This window comes from Condylura cristata, unplaced genomic scaffold, assembly GCF_000260355.1.
Source record: "Condylura cristata isolate star-nosed mole 26May11 unplaced genomic scaffold, ConCri1.0 scaffold00008, whole genome shotgun sequence".
NCBI classification, from domain to species: domain Eukaryota; kingdom Metazoa; phylum Chordata; class Mammalia; order Eulipotyphla; family Talpidae; genus Condylura; species Condylura cristata.
The window spans coordinates 46,772,127-46,791,989 of NW_004567109.1; the positions used below are offsets into that span (position 1 = coordinate 46,772,127).

A 19,863-nucleotide genomic window follows, 5' to 3' on the forward strand; every position below is an offset into this window, starting at 1 on the left:
CTGGGATGATTATGACAGACATAAACTAGGCTTAGAAGTTAGACTTAAAGCTGTGATATTTTTGGCCAAAAGTATTGCATGTGCTAATAAATGGAGATGGGAAAACTACCAAATATAAAATTGATGAAGACATGATATTTTACAACTGAGTTGTCAATATAGTAGGTGCTAGCCAAATAAGGCTATTGAATATTTTAAAAATGGCTGGATCTTAAAAACTTAAAAAACTGCCTCAATTTTTCTATGTTGAAATATTTTTAGATTACATCATTGATTGTCACTTATTTTTTATTCCTGTTAATGTGGCTGCTACATTAAGATTATGTGTTTTATATTACATTTTTATTTGGCAGTGCTACTCTAGAAGACAGAATAATCTTCAGTATTCCACCTATGTAAGGAAAATGGGCAACAATGGTAGCAAAACACCAAATGTTAGATAGCCTCCCCCCCCCCCCAGTAACTGTTAAGATTTCATTTTGCAATGGAGGAAAATATTGGAAAGGTAATAACTAGAGGATGAGTCATTTTACTTATATGATACTTTGCTTCGAGTTTAATTTCCTTTGATTTAGTTTAGTTTGTTTATCAAGGAATGCAAGAAACATACAACTACTATTTATTTATTTATTTATTTTAGATTTATTTATTTGTGCATACAGAACTGGGTACAGGCCAGAAGTGCAGGGATGGTGAGAGGATTCACCAGAGACAGAGTGGGGAGCAGAACAGGCAGATCAATGAAGCACACTGCTAAGGGGAGCAGCGGGCAGGCCAGGAGAAGTGTGCTGCGCCATGTGGTCACGTCCAGGGCAGGTGGGGATCGAACTCATGCAGAAGTGGCTTTAGCTTCTTGGTGCTGTGCTTTAAACCACTGTGCCACCAAGGAGGGCCCCTATTCCCATTTTTAACGCAATTTCCCCAGGAGCTCCTTTCAGAGAAGGATGTAGCTGGTTCTCCCTCCAGAAAGATACTTAACCCTGCTGAGTTTTGACTGCCTGTGATTGACTTTTATGATGTAGGAAAGAAAGCAAGATGAGAAAGGTCATATCTGCAGGAAACCTAGTATCTTCTCTGCAGTGAAGCATGTGCAAAGTGAAGGGGAAGAAGCTTAGTCACTGCAAGTATACTTTGTATGAATTTCCTTTTTTAGGGCTTTCCTCATGCCCTTATATCATCTTTTAATGTTTTATTTCCTGCCTAACTGTAACTTGCTTTTTATTTTAGTGGTGCTTGGGACCTACACTGAATGCCATTAAGAGTTTCACTAGGGAAGAAAAGGAGAAAGCTAAATTTCTACTCTCTGTTATTTTGAGAAAGGAAGTCAGAAATGTTTTTTATGTGTACTCTTTCTCTCTCTACTCATTGGACTTTCGCCAGTGGACTAATTACTCTGTTGATTATCACAGTTAGAATAAGATAGGAGCCATTCTTGGGTAAAATGAATAATATAATTTTTGGACTAGAAAATATGTGCAATAACTTGCTAACAGATATGTTATGCCCTTGGCAGGAATCCCAAGGATGCCCACCAGACCCGGATGGAAAGAAAGGGTGGAGGCAGTGTTATTTTCTTGTAGGCATTCATTCTTTTGTGCCCCGGGATTTCTTGACTTTCTTACTAACTTCTTTCATATACCTCTGGGATTGGGTGAGAGCTTTGCTGACTGCATGAGTTTAATCCCTAGTCAGGTAGCTGACCCACATGGTGCAGCAGACCTCCTCTGTCTCACCTGCTGCTCCCCTCAGCAGTGTATTTCAGTCTGTGTGCCTGTTTTGTTCCCCACTCTGTCTCAGGTGAACCCTCTTACCTCTGCACGTCTGGCTGTACCCCAGTTCTTGTATGCATAAATAAATACATAGTTGTCTGTGTTTTGACTGCAACTATTTACATATACAACCTTACCTTTAGGTAACATGTTTGCTTACTATACATATCATCACCTTACCTTTAGGAATAAATGCAGGTTATGTAGGAGTTTTAACAACTTTGAAGTTGCTGAAACCTGAACTGAAATCCTGACTCTTGTACTGGCAAATTAATCTTGTGAAGCTTTAATTTCTTCATTTCTAATATGGAGAGGGTAATGTATTTTATAAGGTTATTTTGAAGTTTAGATGAGCTAATTGATATAAATTACTAAGCTTAGAGCTTGACCTATAGGAAACACTCATTGTTACCTAATATTACTATATGAAAGTGCATCCCATATTCTCTTTAGTGAACATATACACTTTATGATGTAAGCTCTTCTATCATAAATTGAGGGCTACCTCTCAATAGCTATTTATTAAGTAAACTAATGACCACAAGGTTTTTCTGGTAGTAGCTGACCTAAATATTTCTTTTTCTTTGCAGATCTTATATTGCACTTTAAACACACCTAAAGTTGACATGGAAAAACTCTTAGGATCACAAATAGGTCTTGAAGATTTCATATTTGCCCATGTGAAAGGGGTCGAAAAAGAAGTGGAGGTGCATAAATCTGAGGAGTCACTTGGTATCACCATTACAGATAATGGTGTTGACTGTGCTTTTATAAAGGTAAGTCTTAAATAGCTGTGTGTCCTAACTAAGGAGTAACATATAAGAAAATCCAGCAGGTCAAAGTAATTTGGAAATGATCTTCAAATCCAGCTCAGTAAAAATGGATAGAGTGGCTAGTGTTTCACTTAAATCTTTCAGACTTTTTTTTTTTTAATTCTTTTCTTGAATTTCTTTCCCTTCATTTAAAATTCCCTGAGAATTTAAAACAAAGAGGAGGCCTGGCCCTGTTGTCTACTCATCATCCACATTAGCGCCTGTAGATCTGTAGCTCATTAATATGTAATGATTTCCATTGATTTTTGTATTTCCAAGGGCATGCATTTCTGGTCACTATTTCTTCTTTAAAAATGCTCTTCAAAAATTTCTAAACTTTACAACTTACTCAGGGGCAGCGAGAGGCTTCATCAGAGACAGAGTGGGGAGCAGAACAGGCAGATTGATGAAGAAGACTGCTGAGGGGAGCAGTGGGCAGGTCAGGAGAGGTCTGCCACACCATGTGGCCACCTCCGGGGCAGGTGGGGATCGAACTCATGCGGAAGTGGCTTTAGCTTCTCAGTGCTGTGCTTTAACCCTCTGTGCCACCAGGGAGGGCCTATTATTATTTTTTTTAATACAAAGAGCAACATGGAGCTGCAAAGTTTAGAGAGGGAAGTTTGAGGTGATATAAAAATGATTAAGAACTTAGAGTGGTAAAAAGTAGATTCACCTCTTAATACTACTGTAAAAGTATTTAACAGCTGATTTTTATTGACTGCTTATCATATACTTGGTACTTTGCATACACTTTCTCATTTAATCCTTACAGCAATTCCATTTGATTTTTTTTATTTGTTTGTTGAGCTATAATAACTTTTTAGTGTACAACTTAATGAATCTTTACAAACTTATACTTGTATAGCCAGTATTCAGGTCAAGGGAAATTGCTTCCTTGTGCTTCTTCACAGGAAATACTCTTCCACAACAAAGGGAGCCACTACTTTGACTTCTGTCACCATGGTTTTGATTGTAAGTGCAATCATATTACATGCTATTACATGCTTTCTTTCTGTTTTCTTTTGATCAACATGATGTGAGACCCATTAGTCATTATTATCAGCCTCTATTTTACAGGATCAGAAAGGTTAAGTAGTTTCCCCAAATTTGTGATGGGACAAATTCAACACCTGAATCCAAGAGCTCCTACCCTGTGTGTTAAGGATTAGGGATAGGCCTGCTAGCCACATGGTTTGTGCCCAGTACTGTCTGCTCCCATGACCTGCACAGAACAACTACTGGAGCTGTATGGGGATTGGTGGGGGACAGGCAGGCTTCAGAGAATCTGAGGGGGCCCAGGCCTGTCTAGGCCCCATATGTCTGCATGTCTGTTTCTAGTACTCTGAAACACTAGAAAAGGACTAACAATCTGACTAGTATCCTTGCAGGAGAGGAAAAAGGAAGGGAATCTCAACTTGGGAAAAACTCTACAATGGATATGTAGGAAAACTGGAAAGTGAGGGAAAACCACATGAAGTAGAGCCTGCTGATGAAGGAAAGGCAGGGGAGGATGAAATGCTACACAGAAAGAAGAATCCAGAACAGAGTGCCAGGAGAAGGGACAGACAGATGATGAGGGAAAGCTAGAAAAGTCTGGCAAGTCTGAGGGTGAGAGAGATACTCATGTTAAGGGGGAGCCAGAATCCCAGGGAAAAACAGAGAGCCAGCCTTATGCTGTTGAAAAGTACCTGACTGAGGGCCCTCCCTCGTGGTGTAGTGGGTTAAAGCACAGCACTAGGAAGCTAGCTTCAGCTGCTTCAGTATGAGTTTGATCCCCAGCCAGATCAGGGAGGTGACCCATATGGCACAGCAGGCCTCTCCTGTCTCACCCGCTGCTCCCCTCAGCAGTGTACTTTGATGATCTACCTGTTCTGTTCCCCACTCTGTCTCTGATAAAGCCTCTCACCGCCCCTACACCTTGGGCCTATACCCCAGTTATGTATGCATAAATAAATAAGTCTTAAAAAAAAAATACCTGACTGAATATTATGTAGTTAGTGAAGTAAAGAGAAAAACGGACGAAGACGGAGGATTCCTCCCAGACTGTCAGGAGAATTTATAGGAAGGACATTTGGACAGTGAGAAGATAATGTGGAGATGTAAAAGGATGTAGGAAGAGCAAGGGAAAAATCAGAAAATGGATGATCTTCATGGGCTACAAAGAGTTGTACTGGATCCATTCACTCTTATGTCAGGAATGAGGGATGGAGGGGAATGACCAAAGGGACCTGCATGAGAACATGTATCTTTAATGCTTTTGCATTAAAGTTGGATTTGAGAGTATTGCTGACCCTGCCTTTCCTGGCTGGCACTTGCCAGACCATGTGCTTGAACCTCATGCTGATACTTTCCTTGAGGTGTCACCCTTGTTGATCCAGCTAGTGTGCTCTATCAGAAGGGAACTTTCACCCTCAAGTGAGGTAGAGATGGTCATAGTACATTGTAAAAAATGAGTGGCTTTCAGAACTAAAGTAATCAGAGATAAACTTCATGCAGCAGAAAGTGTTTAAAGCCTTTATTTTGTCCACACCCTTCATTTGTAATGCATTGTCATCATTAAAAAATAGTCTCAGAGAAGTTACCCTCTTCACTGTAAATTGTACTTTAACTTCCCACAGGCTAGAATGGCTATTTTTAGCTTTGCAAAAGATAGGACTGTGCCGAAGGTTGAGTGGGTGACCAAATGGAAAATCTGTGAGTGGGGAAAGTCATGTGGGATTATCCAGGGGAAGCTCAGGACATGAGGTACATGGAGCGATGCCTTTCTAATGTCAGTGGGGAAGGGCTTGGAAGTTTTGCAAATGTGTGGCTATTTTAGATCTTAGTAGCTGATGTTCAGAGCTTGTGTTCCTGTTTTTTAAAATGCCTCTTAGAACACATGCTTGCCTCAGAGTACTAGTCATTAGGCCTGTGGAGACAGAGGACATGTTGACAAAGAAGGCGAAGCATAAGTCAAACTGCCGACATGTAATTCAGTTTAGAAATGTTCTGTTGTGTACATAGTTAATGATTTAAAAATGGGGAGGGGGTTGTAAGCTTAGTTGAAGATTGTAATAACAACACAAAGAAATTCAAAAGTATCCTCTACCCAGATTTTGACACTTGTCACATTTGCTTTATTTTCTGTCTCTCTCATACACACACACTTATATATACGTGCATGTGTGTATATATGTGAATCCATTTTCCAATTTTCATGAACAACTTGAAAAGGTAGATTGCATATATTATGTCTCTTTACCCCTTAAAATCAGACTTTAATTGTTGAAAACAAGGATATCTATTTATGTGTAACTCAAGTATAACTAGGAAATGTAGAAAATCAAACATTGATAAAATACTTTCAAGCAAATCTAAAGTTCTTGCTGCAGTTTTAGCAGTTATGCTAATGTTCTCTTCCTCTCACCATAGGTCCTATCTATGCCTTTCATTTAATTTTTTTTAAATTGTTTTTATTTTAGAAAATTTCCTCAGTCTTTTCTGGGATGTGCCTTGATTTGGGGTTTTCTGTTGCCTCATGTTGATGTATTTTTGGCAGGCAAATTCTTTAAGCAATGTGTCTTAGGGTAATACATATATCATAAGGTGTGTTATGTTAATTTGTCTTATTATTATAATTTTCATCACTTGTCTAAGGTCATTATCTTCCAGTATACCTATGTTATAACTACAAAGTTTTATTTTCCTTTGTAATTGATAATTTGTGGGGAGATACCTTGTGATTATGAAAATATCCTGGTCTCTTGTAAACTACAGATTTAGCGTCTGTTGATGAATCTTGCCTGAAATTGGTTTTCACTATACTAGATCTAAAGTGGTCATTCTTCTGATTCTGTCATTCCTTTTTATATTTCTTTAAGACATGCTGTTGTAAAACATCCCACTTTTTTTTTAATATCCTTAAATGGCTAAATTGTATTTGAATTTTAAAAAATAATACAATAATATATTTTTACATCATTTTGTGCCTTTTTCCATCTCACTGTAATCCCTGTGGGCTTCCTATCACCAAATCACCCGTGTGTCATCCCTATAGTCCAGTGTACTTCCCCCACCCTCCATTTTTGATCCCATTCCCCACTCCACCCCTGTAAAATGTCTCTGGTATATGGTTGCTCATTATAATTTTTTTTTCTCCCTGGTCCTTTATACTCCTCCTATGAGTGAAACCATCTGGTATTTTTCCTTTTCTTTCTGGCTTATTTCACTAAGCATGATCCTTTCCAGCTCCATCCATGTTGCTGCAAAAGGCATGTATTTATCTTTTAATTGCTGAGTAATATTCCATTGTGTATATATACCACATCTTTTTAATCTAGTCATCTACTTTTGGGCATTTGGGTTGTTTCCATGTTTTTCCTATTGTAAATAAAGCAGCAATCAACAAGGGGGTGCAGGTATCTTTTTGAGTCAGTGTTTTGTGTCTTTTGGGTAGATACGTAGGGGTGGGATTGCTGGGTCATATGGAAGCTCCATTTTAGCGATTTGAGGAAACTCCAAACAGTTTTCCATAGTGGTTGTACTAGTTTGCATTCCCACCAGCAGTACAGGAGAGAGTTCCTTTTTCTTCACATCTTTGCCAACATTTGTTGTTGCTAGTTGTTTGAAGATGTGCCATTCTCATGGGGTGAGATGCTATCTCATTGTGGTTTTAATTTGTATCTCCCTTATTACAAGTGATGTTGAACATTTTTTCATGTGTTTGTTGGCCATCCGCATTTCCTTTTGGAGAAGTGTCTTTAGCTCTTCTGCCCATTTTTTGATGGGGTTGTTTAATTTATTTTTGTTGAATTTCATCAGTTCTTTGCATATCGTTGTGATCAATCCTTTATCGCTAGTTTTGTGTGAGAAAAGTTTTTCCCAATCAGTGGAATGTCTGTTTGTTTTTTGTAATGTCTCTTTTTCTGTGCAGAAGCTCTTTAACTTGATGTAGTCCCATCTGTTTATCCTTTCCTTTAGTATCATTGTGTTGGGTGCTGTATTGTCAAAGAAAAACATTCCACTTCTAATTTATCTATTACCTACATGGACACATTATTTATTTTATGCTGTGGGCTATAATGCATTGCCACCATTTATTTTGATGCTCAATTTTTTCCTGAGATTTGACCTGAAGGAGTCCTTTTAAGTAGCTCCTGTGTCCTTTTGACATGGTTACCATCATTATGATCAGTTTCTTTTTTTTTTTTTTCTGGCAAAACAAGATGTTCTAGAGACATCTATTATCTTTCCTCCAAGACGAAATCAACCATTTCTCCAAAGAGCTCAAGTTTGTTTGGTGAGGACTGGTGTTTCAAAACCAACATCTGAATGAGTGGTACTCCTTTGTATCTTTAGGTCTTTTTTAGTGGTATGGTTAGAAATCATATTTTAGAAATTGTGAATTTATAATGACAGCTCCATTTTTTAAAAAAAGATTTATTTATTTATTCATACAGAACTGGGGTACAGGCCAGAGATGTGCGGAGGGTGAGAGGATTCACCAGGGACAGAGTGGGGAGCAGAACAGGCAGATGGAGGAAGTACACTGCTGAGGGGAGCAGCAGGCGAGACAGGAGAGGTCTGCCACGCCATGTGGATCTCCTCCCGGGCAGGCGGGGATCGAACTCATGAGGAGTTGGCTTAAGCTTCTCAGTGCAATGCCTTAAACCGCTGCGCCACCAGGGAGGGCCCGACAACTCCATTTTAATGTAGCCAAGGGCTCTTCATTGGCTTCCCCATTTTAATGTACTTACTTTTCAATATCATTTATTTTACTCTTTGCTACAATCTATCATATACACAAAATAGTTTCAGAATTGCTATATAATTGCCTGAAAATAAACCTAAGAGTTCAAGATATTTATGCACTTTTAGTCCTAAAACTAAATATATGTATAATCAAAGTATTCCAGAAGATATCTGGAATAGGTTCTTTCCTGTCCCCCCACCCTGGGCTGGTGGTTATTCATTTGAAATACTGTTGAACCCAGTTGCTTCTCTCTAAATTGAGTTTCAATTTTATTTTCTGAATATATAAAATATTAATATGATTCAAGAGTCAAAGTTATTTTAAAAGGGAAGAACATAAGGGACTGAGTAAATGTGCATGGGTGAATTGGTGGTGGAAACACTATGGGGACTAGCGCTGATGTAAATCATATAGTAATAATAATAAATTAATAATAATAATAATGCATATTCAAGGCTTCCTGAGTTCAATCCCCAGCCTGAGAGTTGACCCACATGGCACAGCAGACCTCTCCTGTTTCATCTGCTGCTCCCCTCAGCAGTGTATTTCAGTATCTCTGCCTGTTCTGCTCCCCATTCTGTCTCTGGTGTATCCTCTTACCCTATTGTTTCTTTTTGCCAAGCAAAATGGAATGTTCAGTAATTTGCATGTCATCCTTGTGTACAAGGGCCATGATAACCTTTCTCTTTGGTTTCAAACAGTTGAAGACAGGAGTTGGCAAACATTTTCTATAAAGGGCCAAATGGTAATAGTTTGGTCTTCATCATAATTTAGGGTCAGAAAGTTTCTGTTGGTAGTATCTCAGTTTGAAACCTAGTTCTGTTGCTTAATTAGCTGTTACTTAGCACAACTCTTATAATTACTGTACCTTGATTTACTCATTTATTAATGGGTTGAGGCTCCTTGTGAGAATTAAATGACATAACTTTGTAATTGTTATATGAATGTTAGTTTATTATTAGGAACACGTTTTGGAGGTAGCTTTGGGAGGATCAGCAAAACAGATCTCAGTTGCTGATCAGCTGTTTAGACATGGGCTCAAACACCTGGAATGGAGTGTTTAAGACTTTTGAGGGGTGAGGTGCCTCCCAAGAGTCTGCTGATGTCTGTGATGAAAAGATGGAGTTCTATAAATATATGGGATGATATAATGGAAGGTATTGTAGTATTTGAAATGTTGGGAATCTTTAAGTTTAATGTTGCAATTCCTGTCTTCCAAAAAATATTCAATATGTCTTTGCCTTTTGCAGCTTCCAAGCCAGATGAAATTGTTAAGTGTGACATTTTAGATAGATATATAGTTATATAGATATATATAACTATATTAGATATATAGTTAAGTATAATTTATTATAAATCCATTTGTTCCCCCGCTGTTCTGTAGTGTCACCATTCTTATAAATTATTTCCATCTATTACACTGCCTCAGTATTCATAGCTTTATACTGTCTTGATATTGAGTACAGTTGTTAAACCAAGCTTTCACAATATCTATAAACACAAATTTGTTGGGATCTGTTTAAATCAAACAGATTAAAAAACACATTTAAAAAGTCCTAAGTATGTTAGAGTGTGGTATTGACTGACTCAGTTAATGTTAGTATAAGATTGTGTCTCTTGTTTTTTCTTCTTAGCCCTTTGTACTTAGCTGTATTATTAATCGCCGTCATATAATGGTATTATCAGAGTTTCTAGATCCAGAAACTTGGCTCAAGTGATATCTCATTCTTTATCCTACTTACATGAGAGGTTAAGGCTCAGGTAACCCACAAAATATATAATCAGGGCCTCCCACTTTGCTTACATGGTGGTATTCCCCACATTTCCTGCATTGATTGTCATGTCTCTTTGTCCCAGGTCCTTGTCTGCTGCCCTTGATAACTACATCTGCTTCAACTTCCTCTTGCCAATTGAGTTCTTACTTTACTGCCTGCTCTGACTTGTGGTAATTGTTTTTCCCTCCTCTGGGCACTATTCTGGTGACCTCTGGCTATTTAGGAGATCCTAGATTTCTATTACTCTGGCCTTTGATTTACTGGTAAGATGCATACATGTCTTTAGAGTCTTTGATTTAATTAACTTTATGGAATGCTTATTTTAAATTATAACAATAATTCTTAAAACTAAAAAGGGTGGGGCACTGAAATTTATATGGCATAGTTTATCAAAAAAGAAAAAAGGTTCAGAGTATCAATAAAACTTAAGAAAATTCAAAGTTAGGGGGTTTTACATTCTGAAATAGCTTAAGAGTGGTTAGATGACAGAATTAAATTTTTTTGTTTCTTTAGGCTCTAGTATTTTGTTTGATCTTGCTGTGACAGTTATAAACACTAGTATACTGAGAATATGTTATGTTTACCATTATTTGTTTGTTAGTTTATAAGAGGGATTTAGAATAATATTATTAAATTTCTGGGTTTTTTTTCCTTCTTTATAATACATTATTTGTAATGATAAAAAGCTTTGTTTGAATTGGCACCTTAACAGTTACCATCACAGTGAACATAGCAGTGTTCTTAAAATTTTGGAATGAAAAAGAAACCTCATGAATTTGATATATAGCAATAAAATTTGAAAATTAAAAATATCTAACCTTGCCAGTTTTGCCTTTTATAACTCATTTTTGTTGTATTTTCTGATGACATGGAGATGCTGTGGGATACATGAAAATAGTTTTCTCTCAACCTGTAGACACACTATCAATCATCCTGCTGTTTCAGAAGATTTTTCTTCCATTTGGCAAAAGTGGAGAATGTGTATGCTTTTGTCACACAATTGTAGCAGCCTCTGACATTTGTATTTTATCATTCCTGAAGGATTTGTGAATTCTGAGGCTGACTGTGGCCATCATTTTGTCCAATTTCTCACCACTGTGGGTGAACCATACAGTCTTTGCAGAGTTGTAATCCTTGCAGAGTTTGAGTTCCTTTTCCTAAAATCCTTTCAGAACTCCTGGTGCTATGGTAGTGAATCTTAGATCTGCACTATAGATGTATAGAAGTAAGAGAGTTGTCACAAAGATCAACTTAGTTTCTCCTTTGGTCCTAAGTTCTCAATCAAAAATAATATACATGAAAAATAATAATATAAAGTAACTCTTACTGTCTACCCAAGTGGTAACAATAACTGATAATTGATTCAGCAATTATTTATGGAGGCACTTGTATATGTAGGATTTGTGCCAGACACAAGGCCTTCAGGGATGAATAAAACAACTCTATGCCCAAGGATATTATAGTTCAGTAAAAAAGACTACTGAATGGTAGTAGGACAATTACATTGTGGTTTGTTGAACTTGAGAGCTGTCTTCCCTGACTTTAATCATCTCGATTTATAACATGAGAAAATCATAAACATTTTAGAATTAGATGAGAGGATGAATGTAGAGAGTTTGATTAAGGATGAACAAGTATAGTAACATATTTTAGAAACCTGACTGGGAGAGTGGACTTGCGAATGTTCCGACCAGGTCCTCAGAGGAGGTGGTGAGTGAAGTTGCTGAATTCTGAATGAGATAAGATGGTTGTCCTGTGTTGGTTGGTCTTTAAACATTCACGTGCACTGTCACTGTCAGTATATTGTGTATAATGTCTCAAGAACATGACAGTATGGTTCACCATTCTATTTTGTAATTTTGTTTTCCTTAATTTTCTTTCAGAGAATTAAAGATGGCAGTGTAATTGACTCAGTTAAAACAATATGTGTCGGGGATCATATTGCATGCATAAATGGAGAAAATACTGCTGGGTGGCGTCACTATGATGTGGCTAAGAAGTTAAAATCACTAAAAAAAGAGGAAGTCTTCACCATGAAGTTAATAGAACCTAGGAAGGCATTTGGTAAGTTGGCTTTGTGTGTGTGTGAAATGTTCTCTCTCTGCTTCATTTTTCTAAGGAAAGTGAGTACAGCCATGTGCTTTTAGTGTATCTGTTAACACAGAACAGTAGATAATGCTATGTATAAGGAAAAAAACTACTGAAGGAGAAAAAGGGTATCTAGAAGGGCATTTTCTAAAAAAGCCTTTTGAAATGACAACATCGAGTGTCTAATCACGTTGATGCTGCTGTTCTAAACTCTAAGAATAGCACATTGCATTGTATTCATCTTACTGAGCAGTATGATTTTTGATGGAACTCTTTAAATCATAGGAACTGTCATTCATGGACTGCAATAGAAGAATTTCAGTTACACATGGGTTTGGTATTTTGAGTAGTTATCTAGCCTATTTTAAAGACTTTCTTCAATACTTTTCCTCCACTGGTATTTGAATTTGGCTGTGTGGCATGGCATGAAATTCCACTTTGGTGTGACATCTGTACTTACTTGGTTTTAGCCATGGCAGCTGTGTTCCAACTGTTTTTGCAAACCTCCAGGACCATCTCATCTACAGTGAAAGGTGCCAGCTTCTCTCTTACCACCCAGCACTATTTTAATAAGCCAGATGATGGTCTAGTATTCATCAGTGTTAAAATATCTTTAGTAGCATCATTTCTATGCCTGACTCATCCAGGAGTCCTACCGACTTCTGGTCATTTCCTTTGCTCATAACATAAAGTGACCCTTGCTTTTTCGCTAGTAGCTATTTTCTCAGAATAGTTAATGAAAGTAATGGTTAAAAGCAATGCGTCTAGGGAATTAATGTTTTTTATCCCTTAGCAAGTACGCAGCAGATCTTAGCTGTATGGAATTGGAACTATTTTGTACATACAAATGATTTGCTGTCACTTAATAGGAATACATGTAGATTCTACTACTTGTGGAAGACAAAGTTCCAACAAGATGTAAGATTTATCTTTAACTTGGATGTAAGTTGACAATAGTCTTGGATGTTTACCAGGGTCACTGAATTTAGCTATTATTATTGAAGTATTAGATTTTTTCCTTCAATACCAGAGAAACAGTGTAGGTGGTTAATGTACTTCCCTGTCTTATATTGCCTGGCTACTATTGAACCCTTCTGTTAGGCATATGCATTCCGAAGAGAGGGTAGGGTTTTCCTAGTGAGAGTATATTATTTCAGCATCCTACATTTTTTTTAAAGGTTTATTTATTTATGCATAAAGAACTGGGGTACAGGCCAGAGGTGCAGGGGCGGTGAGAGGGTTCAACCAGAGACAGAGTGGAGAGCAGAGCAGGCAGATCTACAAAGTACACTGCTGAGGGGAGCAGCGGACGAGACAGGAGAGGTCTGCTGACAATGTGGATCACCTTCCTGGCCGGGGATCAAACTCACACCAAAGCTGCTGCAGCTATCTTCACAGTGCTGTGCTTTAACCCATTGCGCCCTGCAGCATCCTAAATTTTAATAGTTCTGGACATGTGGGAAGAATACGTGGAGTGCACATTAGAAGATACTTGGATACAGATTTTCTTTAATTCTCTTGGTCCCAGTCTTCTCTGTGGCTAGTTTTAAATGTGCCCTCCTGCACTATCATTGGTGTATTTATTCACATTGTATAGCCCTTTGTGATTTTCTGATTTTCTGCTATCTTGGATACCTATTAGAAAGAGCCATTTGAGGTGAGGCAAAAACTTGCTTTTTTGCATTCAGGTAGTCCATTTTGGCTGAAGCTAAATCATCATTAGCATTTTTTTTTTAAAAAAAAGCTTTCAGAAATGACCAAACCAACTTTGCTAAAGATTTAAATTGATGGGAGAAGATATGGGCTGTGTTTCAAAATGCTTTAGAGAATTAAATATATATATATGTATACACACACATTTATTTATTTATTTATGCATACAAAAACTGGGGTACAGGCCATACGTGTGGGAGATAAGAGGATTCACCAGAGACAGGGTAAGGAGCAGAACAAGTGGATTGACTGAAATACACTGCTGAGGGGAGCAGATGGCAGGACAAGTCTACCACACCATGTAGGTCACCCCCCTCGCTGGGGATTGAACTCATGCTGCAATGGCTGCAGACAGCTCGACAGCCCTGTGATTTAACCCATTGTACCATAAGGGAGGGCCAACTTAGAGGACTTTACAAGAGGCTTAATTAGTGGATGGAACTGAGAGATTTGTACAAAGTTTAATAAATCAGAAAGAGAAAATATATTAGATGACTTTACACACGTGGAGTGTAAAAAAGGGAAAGGAACATACAAAACTAAACTAAGACAAACCCTAGAAATATTACTGCAGCATTGAGGCTACTAGAAGGGAAGGTAAGGGGGACAAAGTGGGGAGGGAGCCTGTGATATGTTGGAGGATTATGTATGCTTTGGTGGTAAGTGTGGTGTAATTTATACCTAAGGAGGTGTGAAATGGTGGCACAGGGGTTAAATCTCAGCACTATCAAGCTATCACCATCTGCTATAGCATGAGTTCGAATCTGATCCCCAGCTAGGGAGCTGACCCACATGGTACAGCAGTCCTCTCCTGTCTTACCCCTGCTCCCCTCAAAAGTGTACTTCAGAAGATCTGCCTCTTCTGATCCCCACTTTGTTTCTGGTAAATTCTCTCATGCCCTCTGGCCTATACCCCAGTTCTTGTATGCATAAATAAAAATAAATCTTAAAAAAATAAAAATAAAAGATGTATGAAGCTATAACTCCTAGATCATATATAATGTTGTAAACCAATGTTATCTCTCTTTCACTCTCTCTCTCTCCATATATACATATATAAATTAAGCATTTAGCTGTTTGACACTATACATTAAAAATGAAAATAATTTAATTTGAATAAAGACTTGTTTTTAGTGGACAAAAGGAGAAAAATGCCCTACGGAGTTGGAATAAGCAAAGCTGCTAGAGATATGGGGCAGTAGCATCTATCTGGGAATACCTGTATGCCTGTGTGATTGGAATAGAGATTGTAAGTGATGTGGTAAGTAACGAAGATCAAGAATCAGCAGGGACCAGACTGTGAAGGGCTTATACAGAAGAAGGTGAAGAGTAGACAGTGGAGTCTCAGCAAAGATGTTTTGGCAGGGGAGTAGCAAGATGAGAGCTGGATTTTAGAAAGATATTCTGGAGTGTGTGGAAAGAGTTATTGATTATGTGCTGGAGGTCTGTTATCATAAGGATTCTATGGTTTCAGCTGAGGAAAGAGAAGTCAAAATTCTGCATTAAAGCAGTACCAGTAAGTGTGGAAATAAGAAATGGTTCTGGAAAATAGACAGAGGTATTTGGAGTCCATTCATGCACAACTTTTTCCAGCTCCATGCTGATGGCTTGAATGCGGTGGGGTAATTTCATTATAGAAATAGGCAATTGCTGCACATCAGGACTTCATTTTAGACTGGAGAGTGGGTGGTTAAACATTTACCTGTATGCCACTGAAGGTAGCTTTGGTAACTTACTGGACACAAAGGAAAAAAGAGTACAAATGATGAATTGAGTGAAGGCTTGAGGTGAAGAAAACTAGAAAAGAGGTAGATTTGGGTGAAAAGGTAAGAAAGGAAGATTGTACTCAGGGTACAATTTTGCAGCTGGTGAGTTTGAAATTTGTAGAAGAATTTTGGAAATGTATAAGAGTACTGAATATTAGAGGTTAATGAATGATATTTATAAGTAATTGTCCTAGATTGCTAGAGAAAGCCATGAAGGTAGATCTGAACTTAGAGTAATAAGAGAGAAAGACCACAGATAGAACTTCAGGGAACCCCAGCATTTCAGATGGTGAATGAGAAGGAGCCCACATATGAGGAATGACCACATATGAGGAGACAGTCTTCTGGGTGGCCTGTTCCCCAATTCCCAAGAAAATGTCCCTTGTCCCATAAGCAGATGCTCTACATCAGCTTTCCTAAGTTGGTGTGGACTGTGATGGAGGAATTAAAGCTTTTATAAAAAACATAACCTCAGAGATGCCACTGCTCATTAGAGTTGAAATCACTGGTTTTTAACCCTTGGATCCCAGTTTGTTTAGATCATAAAATAGAACCAAATAGAAAATTTCATAGTGCTTTTGTGTCTACTACGTGTAAGTATTGTTTTAGTTGCATCATTTTCATGTATGCGCTTCTGTTTTGCATATTTTTGTGTATATGTGTTGGTCATGATTTAAGGTACCCATTTCTCACTGTGGGTCAGAAAAAAAATTGAAAAACACTTGTTTAAACGACTCCTTCGTTGAAAACGTGTAGTTTAATGGGAAATGTTTTCCAGGCCTAACATGGTTTCTTTTGGTCAGCTGCTTTTGGATCCCAATTTTCCTTCTTCTAGCCATGGGCTGATGGCATCTTTCCCAGTCCTTATCAAGTATCGGCTGGAATGTCTCCACTGGTATTTTTTTTTTAGGGCCTGGCTCACTTCCTTTCCTCTCTGCCAATTAAAAGGAGAGCATGTCTCCCCAATGAGCTCAACCCTGCAACATTTGCTCTGTAAACCTAGATTTTTCCCAAGGCTATGAAAATCCATTCCTCCATTTAAATACTTCTAGGACTAGATGATTTCAATTAGTTTGTATACTAATTAGCCCTTTTAACTGCAGAAAAATAACTATTAAATCTAAGAGGCTTTGAGTCAGTTTCACTTAGATAAGCCTCTACTTTGTTTATATTAGAGAATTTAGTTTTTAATGGTTACCCTTTATGGAAAAAGGTTTGTGGAAGGAGGCCCAAAATGTCCCCCTACGTGTCTTTAAATCAGAGAGGTAGTTGAAAATTTACTTCCTAAAGCATTGATAGTTTTGGCTTTGGGCTTAGATTTTTTTAACAGATCACTCAGCAATTCTCCTTTTTGAGGCTTCATTTCTGTGTTATGTGTCCATCAGAATAGGATGTTCAGTATGTGAAATGCGTTCAAATTGTTTGAGTCATTCACTGGAAAACTTGGACCTCATCTTCGTGATTCAGCTTAACTGATAAATTCATTTTCAAAGACTCAGTCTCTTTGATATTATAAGAGAAACTTTGACTTTATATTTGATGACTTTTCAGATAGACATTTAGAAAATTGTTCCTGTTAATGTGGTTTCTAGTAAAACATTCTCAACCAACAAATGTTTTACTACCTTTTCATGTATACTGAGCTACAAAATATCCTGGGGATTGTGAAAAAAGGTAGAAATGGGTATGTAGTTTGTTTACTACATATAGCCTGTGTGATGATACAATATTACTTAACTTTGAATTACTTAATTTTGCATTGGTTGCCTAAAACAAAGTGAAGGTGATAATAGTATTCCCACATTGGGAGGATTAAATGGTCAAACTTATAAAAGAAAGCATAGAACCATAACCTGTTGCTTGGTAAGTTTTCAATAAAAATTAGCTATTAAACTTAGTGTAGCCTTTTCATTAGCCAGTAATTTTAGGCAGCTGTCCTCCAAGACTGCTGCCTCTTTTCCTCCTTTCTCCTTTTCCTAGTAAGCCTGTCCTTTTTGAGCTTTGGGGAGACTCTCGCGGCTTGCGGAGTTCCCTTCTCAGGAGCTTGGGCTAGGAGTAGAGGACATCTGTATGCTCCAAGCGTCTCTGAGAGACTAGTCTCAACCCCATTGACTAGAGGGTTCCTGCACAGGGCAAGAATCCTTTTCCAGCCTGCAGCTGGGGGTTCATCCTCTTCTCCAAATAGGGGGTAATGTATGTTCATGAGAGCTTCAGGCTGCACTATCACTCCTCTTTCCCTCAGTCCTCAATGGAATTTATACAAGCTGGGGGTGAATTTTTTTTTTAAAGATTTATTTATTTCTGCATACAGAACTGGGGTACAGGCCAGAGGCTCAGGGGTGGTGAGAGGCTTCACCAGAGACAGAGTGGGGAGCAGAACAGGCAGATCTACAAAGTACACTGCTGAGGGGAGCAGCGGGCGGGTCAGGAGAGGTCTGCCGCACCATGTGGTCGCCTCCAGGGCAGGCGGGGATCGAACTCATGCGGAAGAGGCTTTAGCTCCTTAGTGCTGTGCTTTAACCAGCTACTGCCACCAAGGAGGGCCCAGTAAGCCTGTCCTTTTAAAAATGTTTTAAGGCCCTCCCTGGTGATGCAGTGGGTTAAAGTGCAGTATTGCAAGCCAGCCACAGCCTCTTCATTCAGTGCAAGTTCAGTCCCTAGCCCTGGAGGTGACCCACATGGCACAGCATACCTCTCCTGACCCGCCCACTGCTCCCCTCAGTGTACTTCATCCATCTGCCTTTTCTGCTCTCCTCTCTGTCTCTGGTGAATTGTCTTGCTGCCTGTGCACCTCTGGTCTCTACCCCAGTTTTATATGCATAAATAAATAAATAAATCTTTAAAAAAATGTTTAAAAACAGGGGTAATGTTAGAAACAAGATGAATCTACATGAAAGGGGAAAATCAATGCAGATGAACTGGTGATTTCCAGGTATTTGTTGAGCATTACCACTCTTCCAGATCCTAGAAAGGCAGATGATATTGCCATATCTCTGATCAAATGGAATATGCCAGTATATTGTACTAGCTGCCACTTATGTTTCTAGATACCTTCCTAGTGGGAAATCTTACAGCCATCCTATTAGGATAAGCAGTTTGTTGAAAGTGTTAGCATTCACTAGTGGGTGACAGGCAGGCTAATAACCTGCTCATTGACCACCCAGAGCCAGCTCTCTCCCAATTGCATGATGAGTCTGTATGTCCTCAGTTGTTCGGAGCTTACACTTCACCCAAAGAGGCAGATACATTAAGGAACAACTAATTCTGCTGATAGCAATGACTGTCATTTATTGAGGGCTTATTGGAAGAAGGTAGTATAGTGGTAACTGGTTGGATTTAGTCCCGGTCCCTTCTGCTTATAAATGATGTGACTATCCTCTCGTTCACTTATCATACAGTGAGGGTTACATGAGTTAATATATGTAAAGCACTAGAACGGTGCTTGCCACATAGCACTGCATCAATGCAAGTCATTGCTAGTAAGACAACTATTAAGTCCTAATTTAATCTTTGTGTCCTTCCTATGAGGGTTTCCCAGATAAATAAAAGGTGTGGGCACTTAAATACTGTTAGGTCACTCAGTAGTAGGTAGTAAGTATAAGTATTCTACTTTAGTCCAGTTTTCTCCTGAGGCTTGTGCTTCTAACATTGTATATTACTTCTTCTGCAGAATGTAATGAACACTACGATGCAGTCTGAAATGCAGATTTAAACAGGGTAATGTAGCCAATACCTGAGTTGGTTGTTATTGGACAAGTTTTAAGTTCTAAGCTGAGAGAATGAAGGGTCAAGGAGAAGTGGCAAGAATGGGAAGAGTTCAGGATGTTGAGGAACCTAGTTTTGGGGGCACTGCACAAGTCAGCTCCAGTCTGCAAAAGGAGCTCAAAGCCATACTAAGAAAAACTCTCCCTAGTGGCACAATAGGTTAAAGTGGTGCACAGTGAAGCTGGCCGTAGCTGCCTCAGCACAAGTTCAATATTGGCCAGGGAGATGACCCACGTGTGCAGCAGACCTCTTCTGTCTCCCCCACTGCTCCCCTCAGCAGTGTACTTCACTGACATGCCTGTTCTGCTCCCCACTCTGTCTCTGGTGAAGCCTCTCATTGCCCCTGCACATCTGGCCTGTACCTCAGTTCTGTAAGCAAAAATAAATAACTTTTTTTAAAAAAGTGAATTAATGGCCCTCCCTGGTGGCGCAGCGGGTTAAAGC

At 38.6% G+C, this 19,863-nt stretch overlaps 1 protein-coding gene across 1 annotated transcript in view; it reads left to right on the forward strand.

The window, feature by feature from the left end:
• Positions 1-19,863, forward strand: part of GIPC2 (GIPC PDZ domain containing family, member 2) — a 58,301-nt gene that overhangs the window by 14,409 nt on the left and 24,029 nt on the right. Inside the window, exons 2-3 of the mRNA XM_004679524.2 lie at positions 2,360-2,545; positions 11,971-12,151. Coding sequence (XP_004679581.1) covers positions 2,360-2,545; positions 11,971-12,151 — 367 coding nt within the window. The remainder of the gene's footprint in view (positions 1-2,359; positions 2,546-11,970; positions 12,152-19,863) is intronic.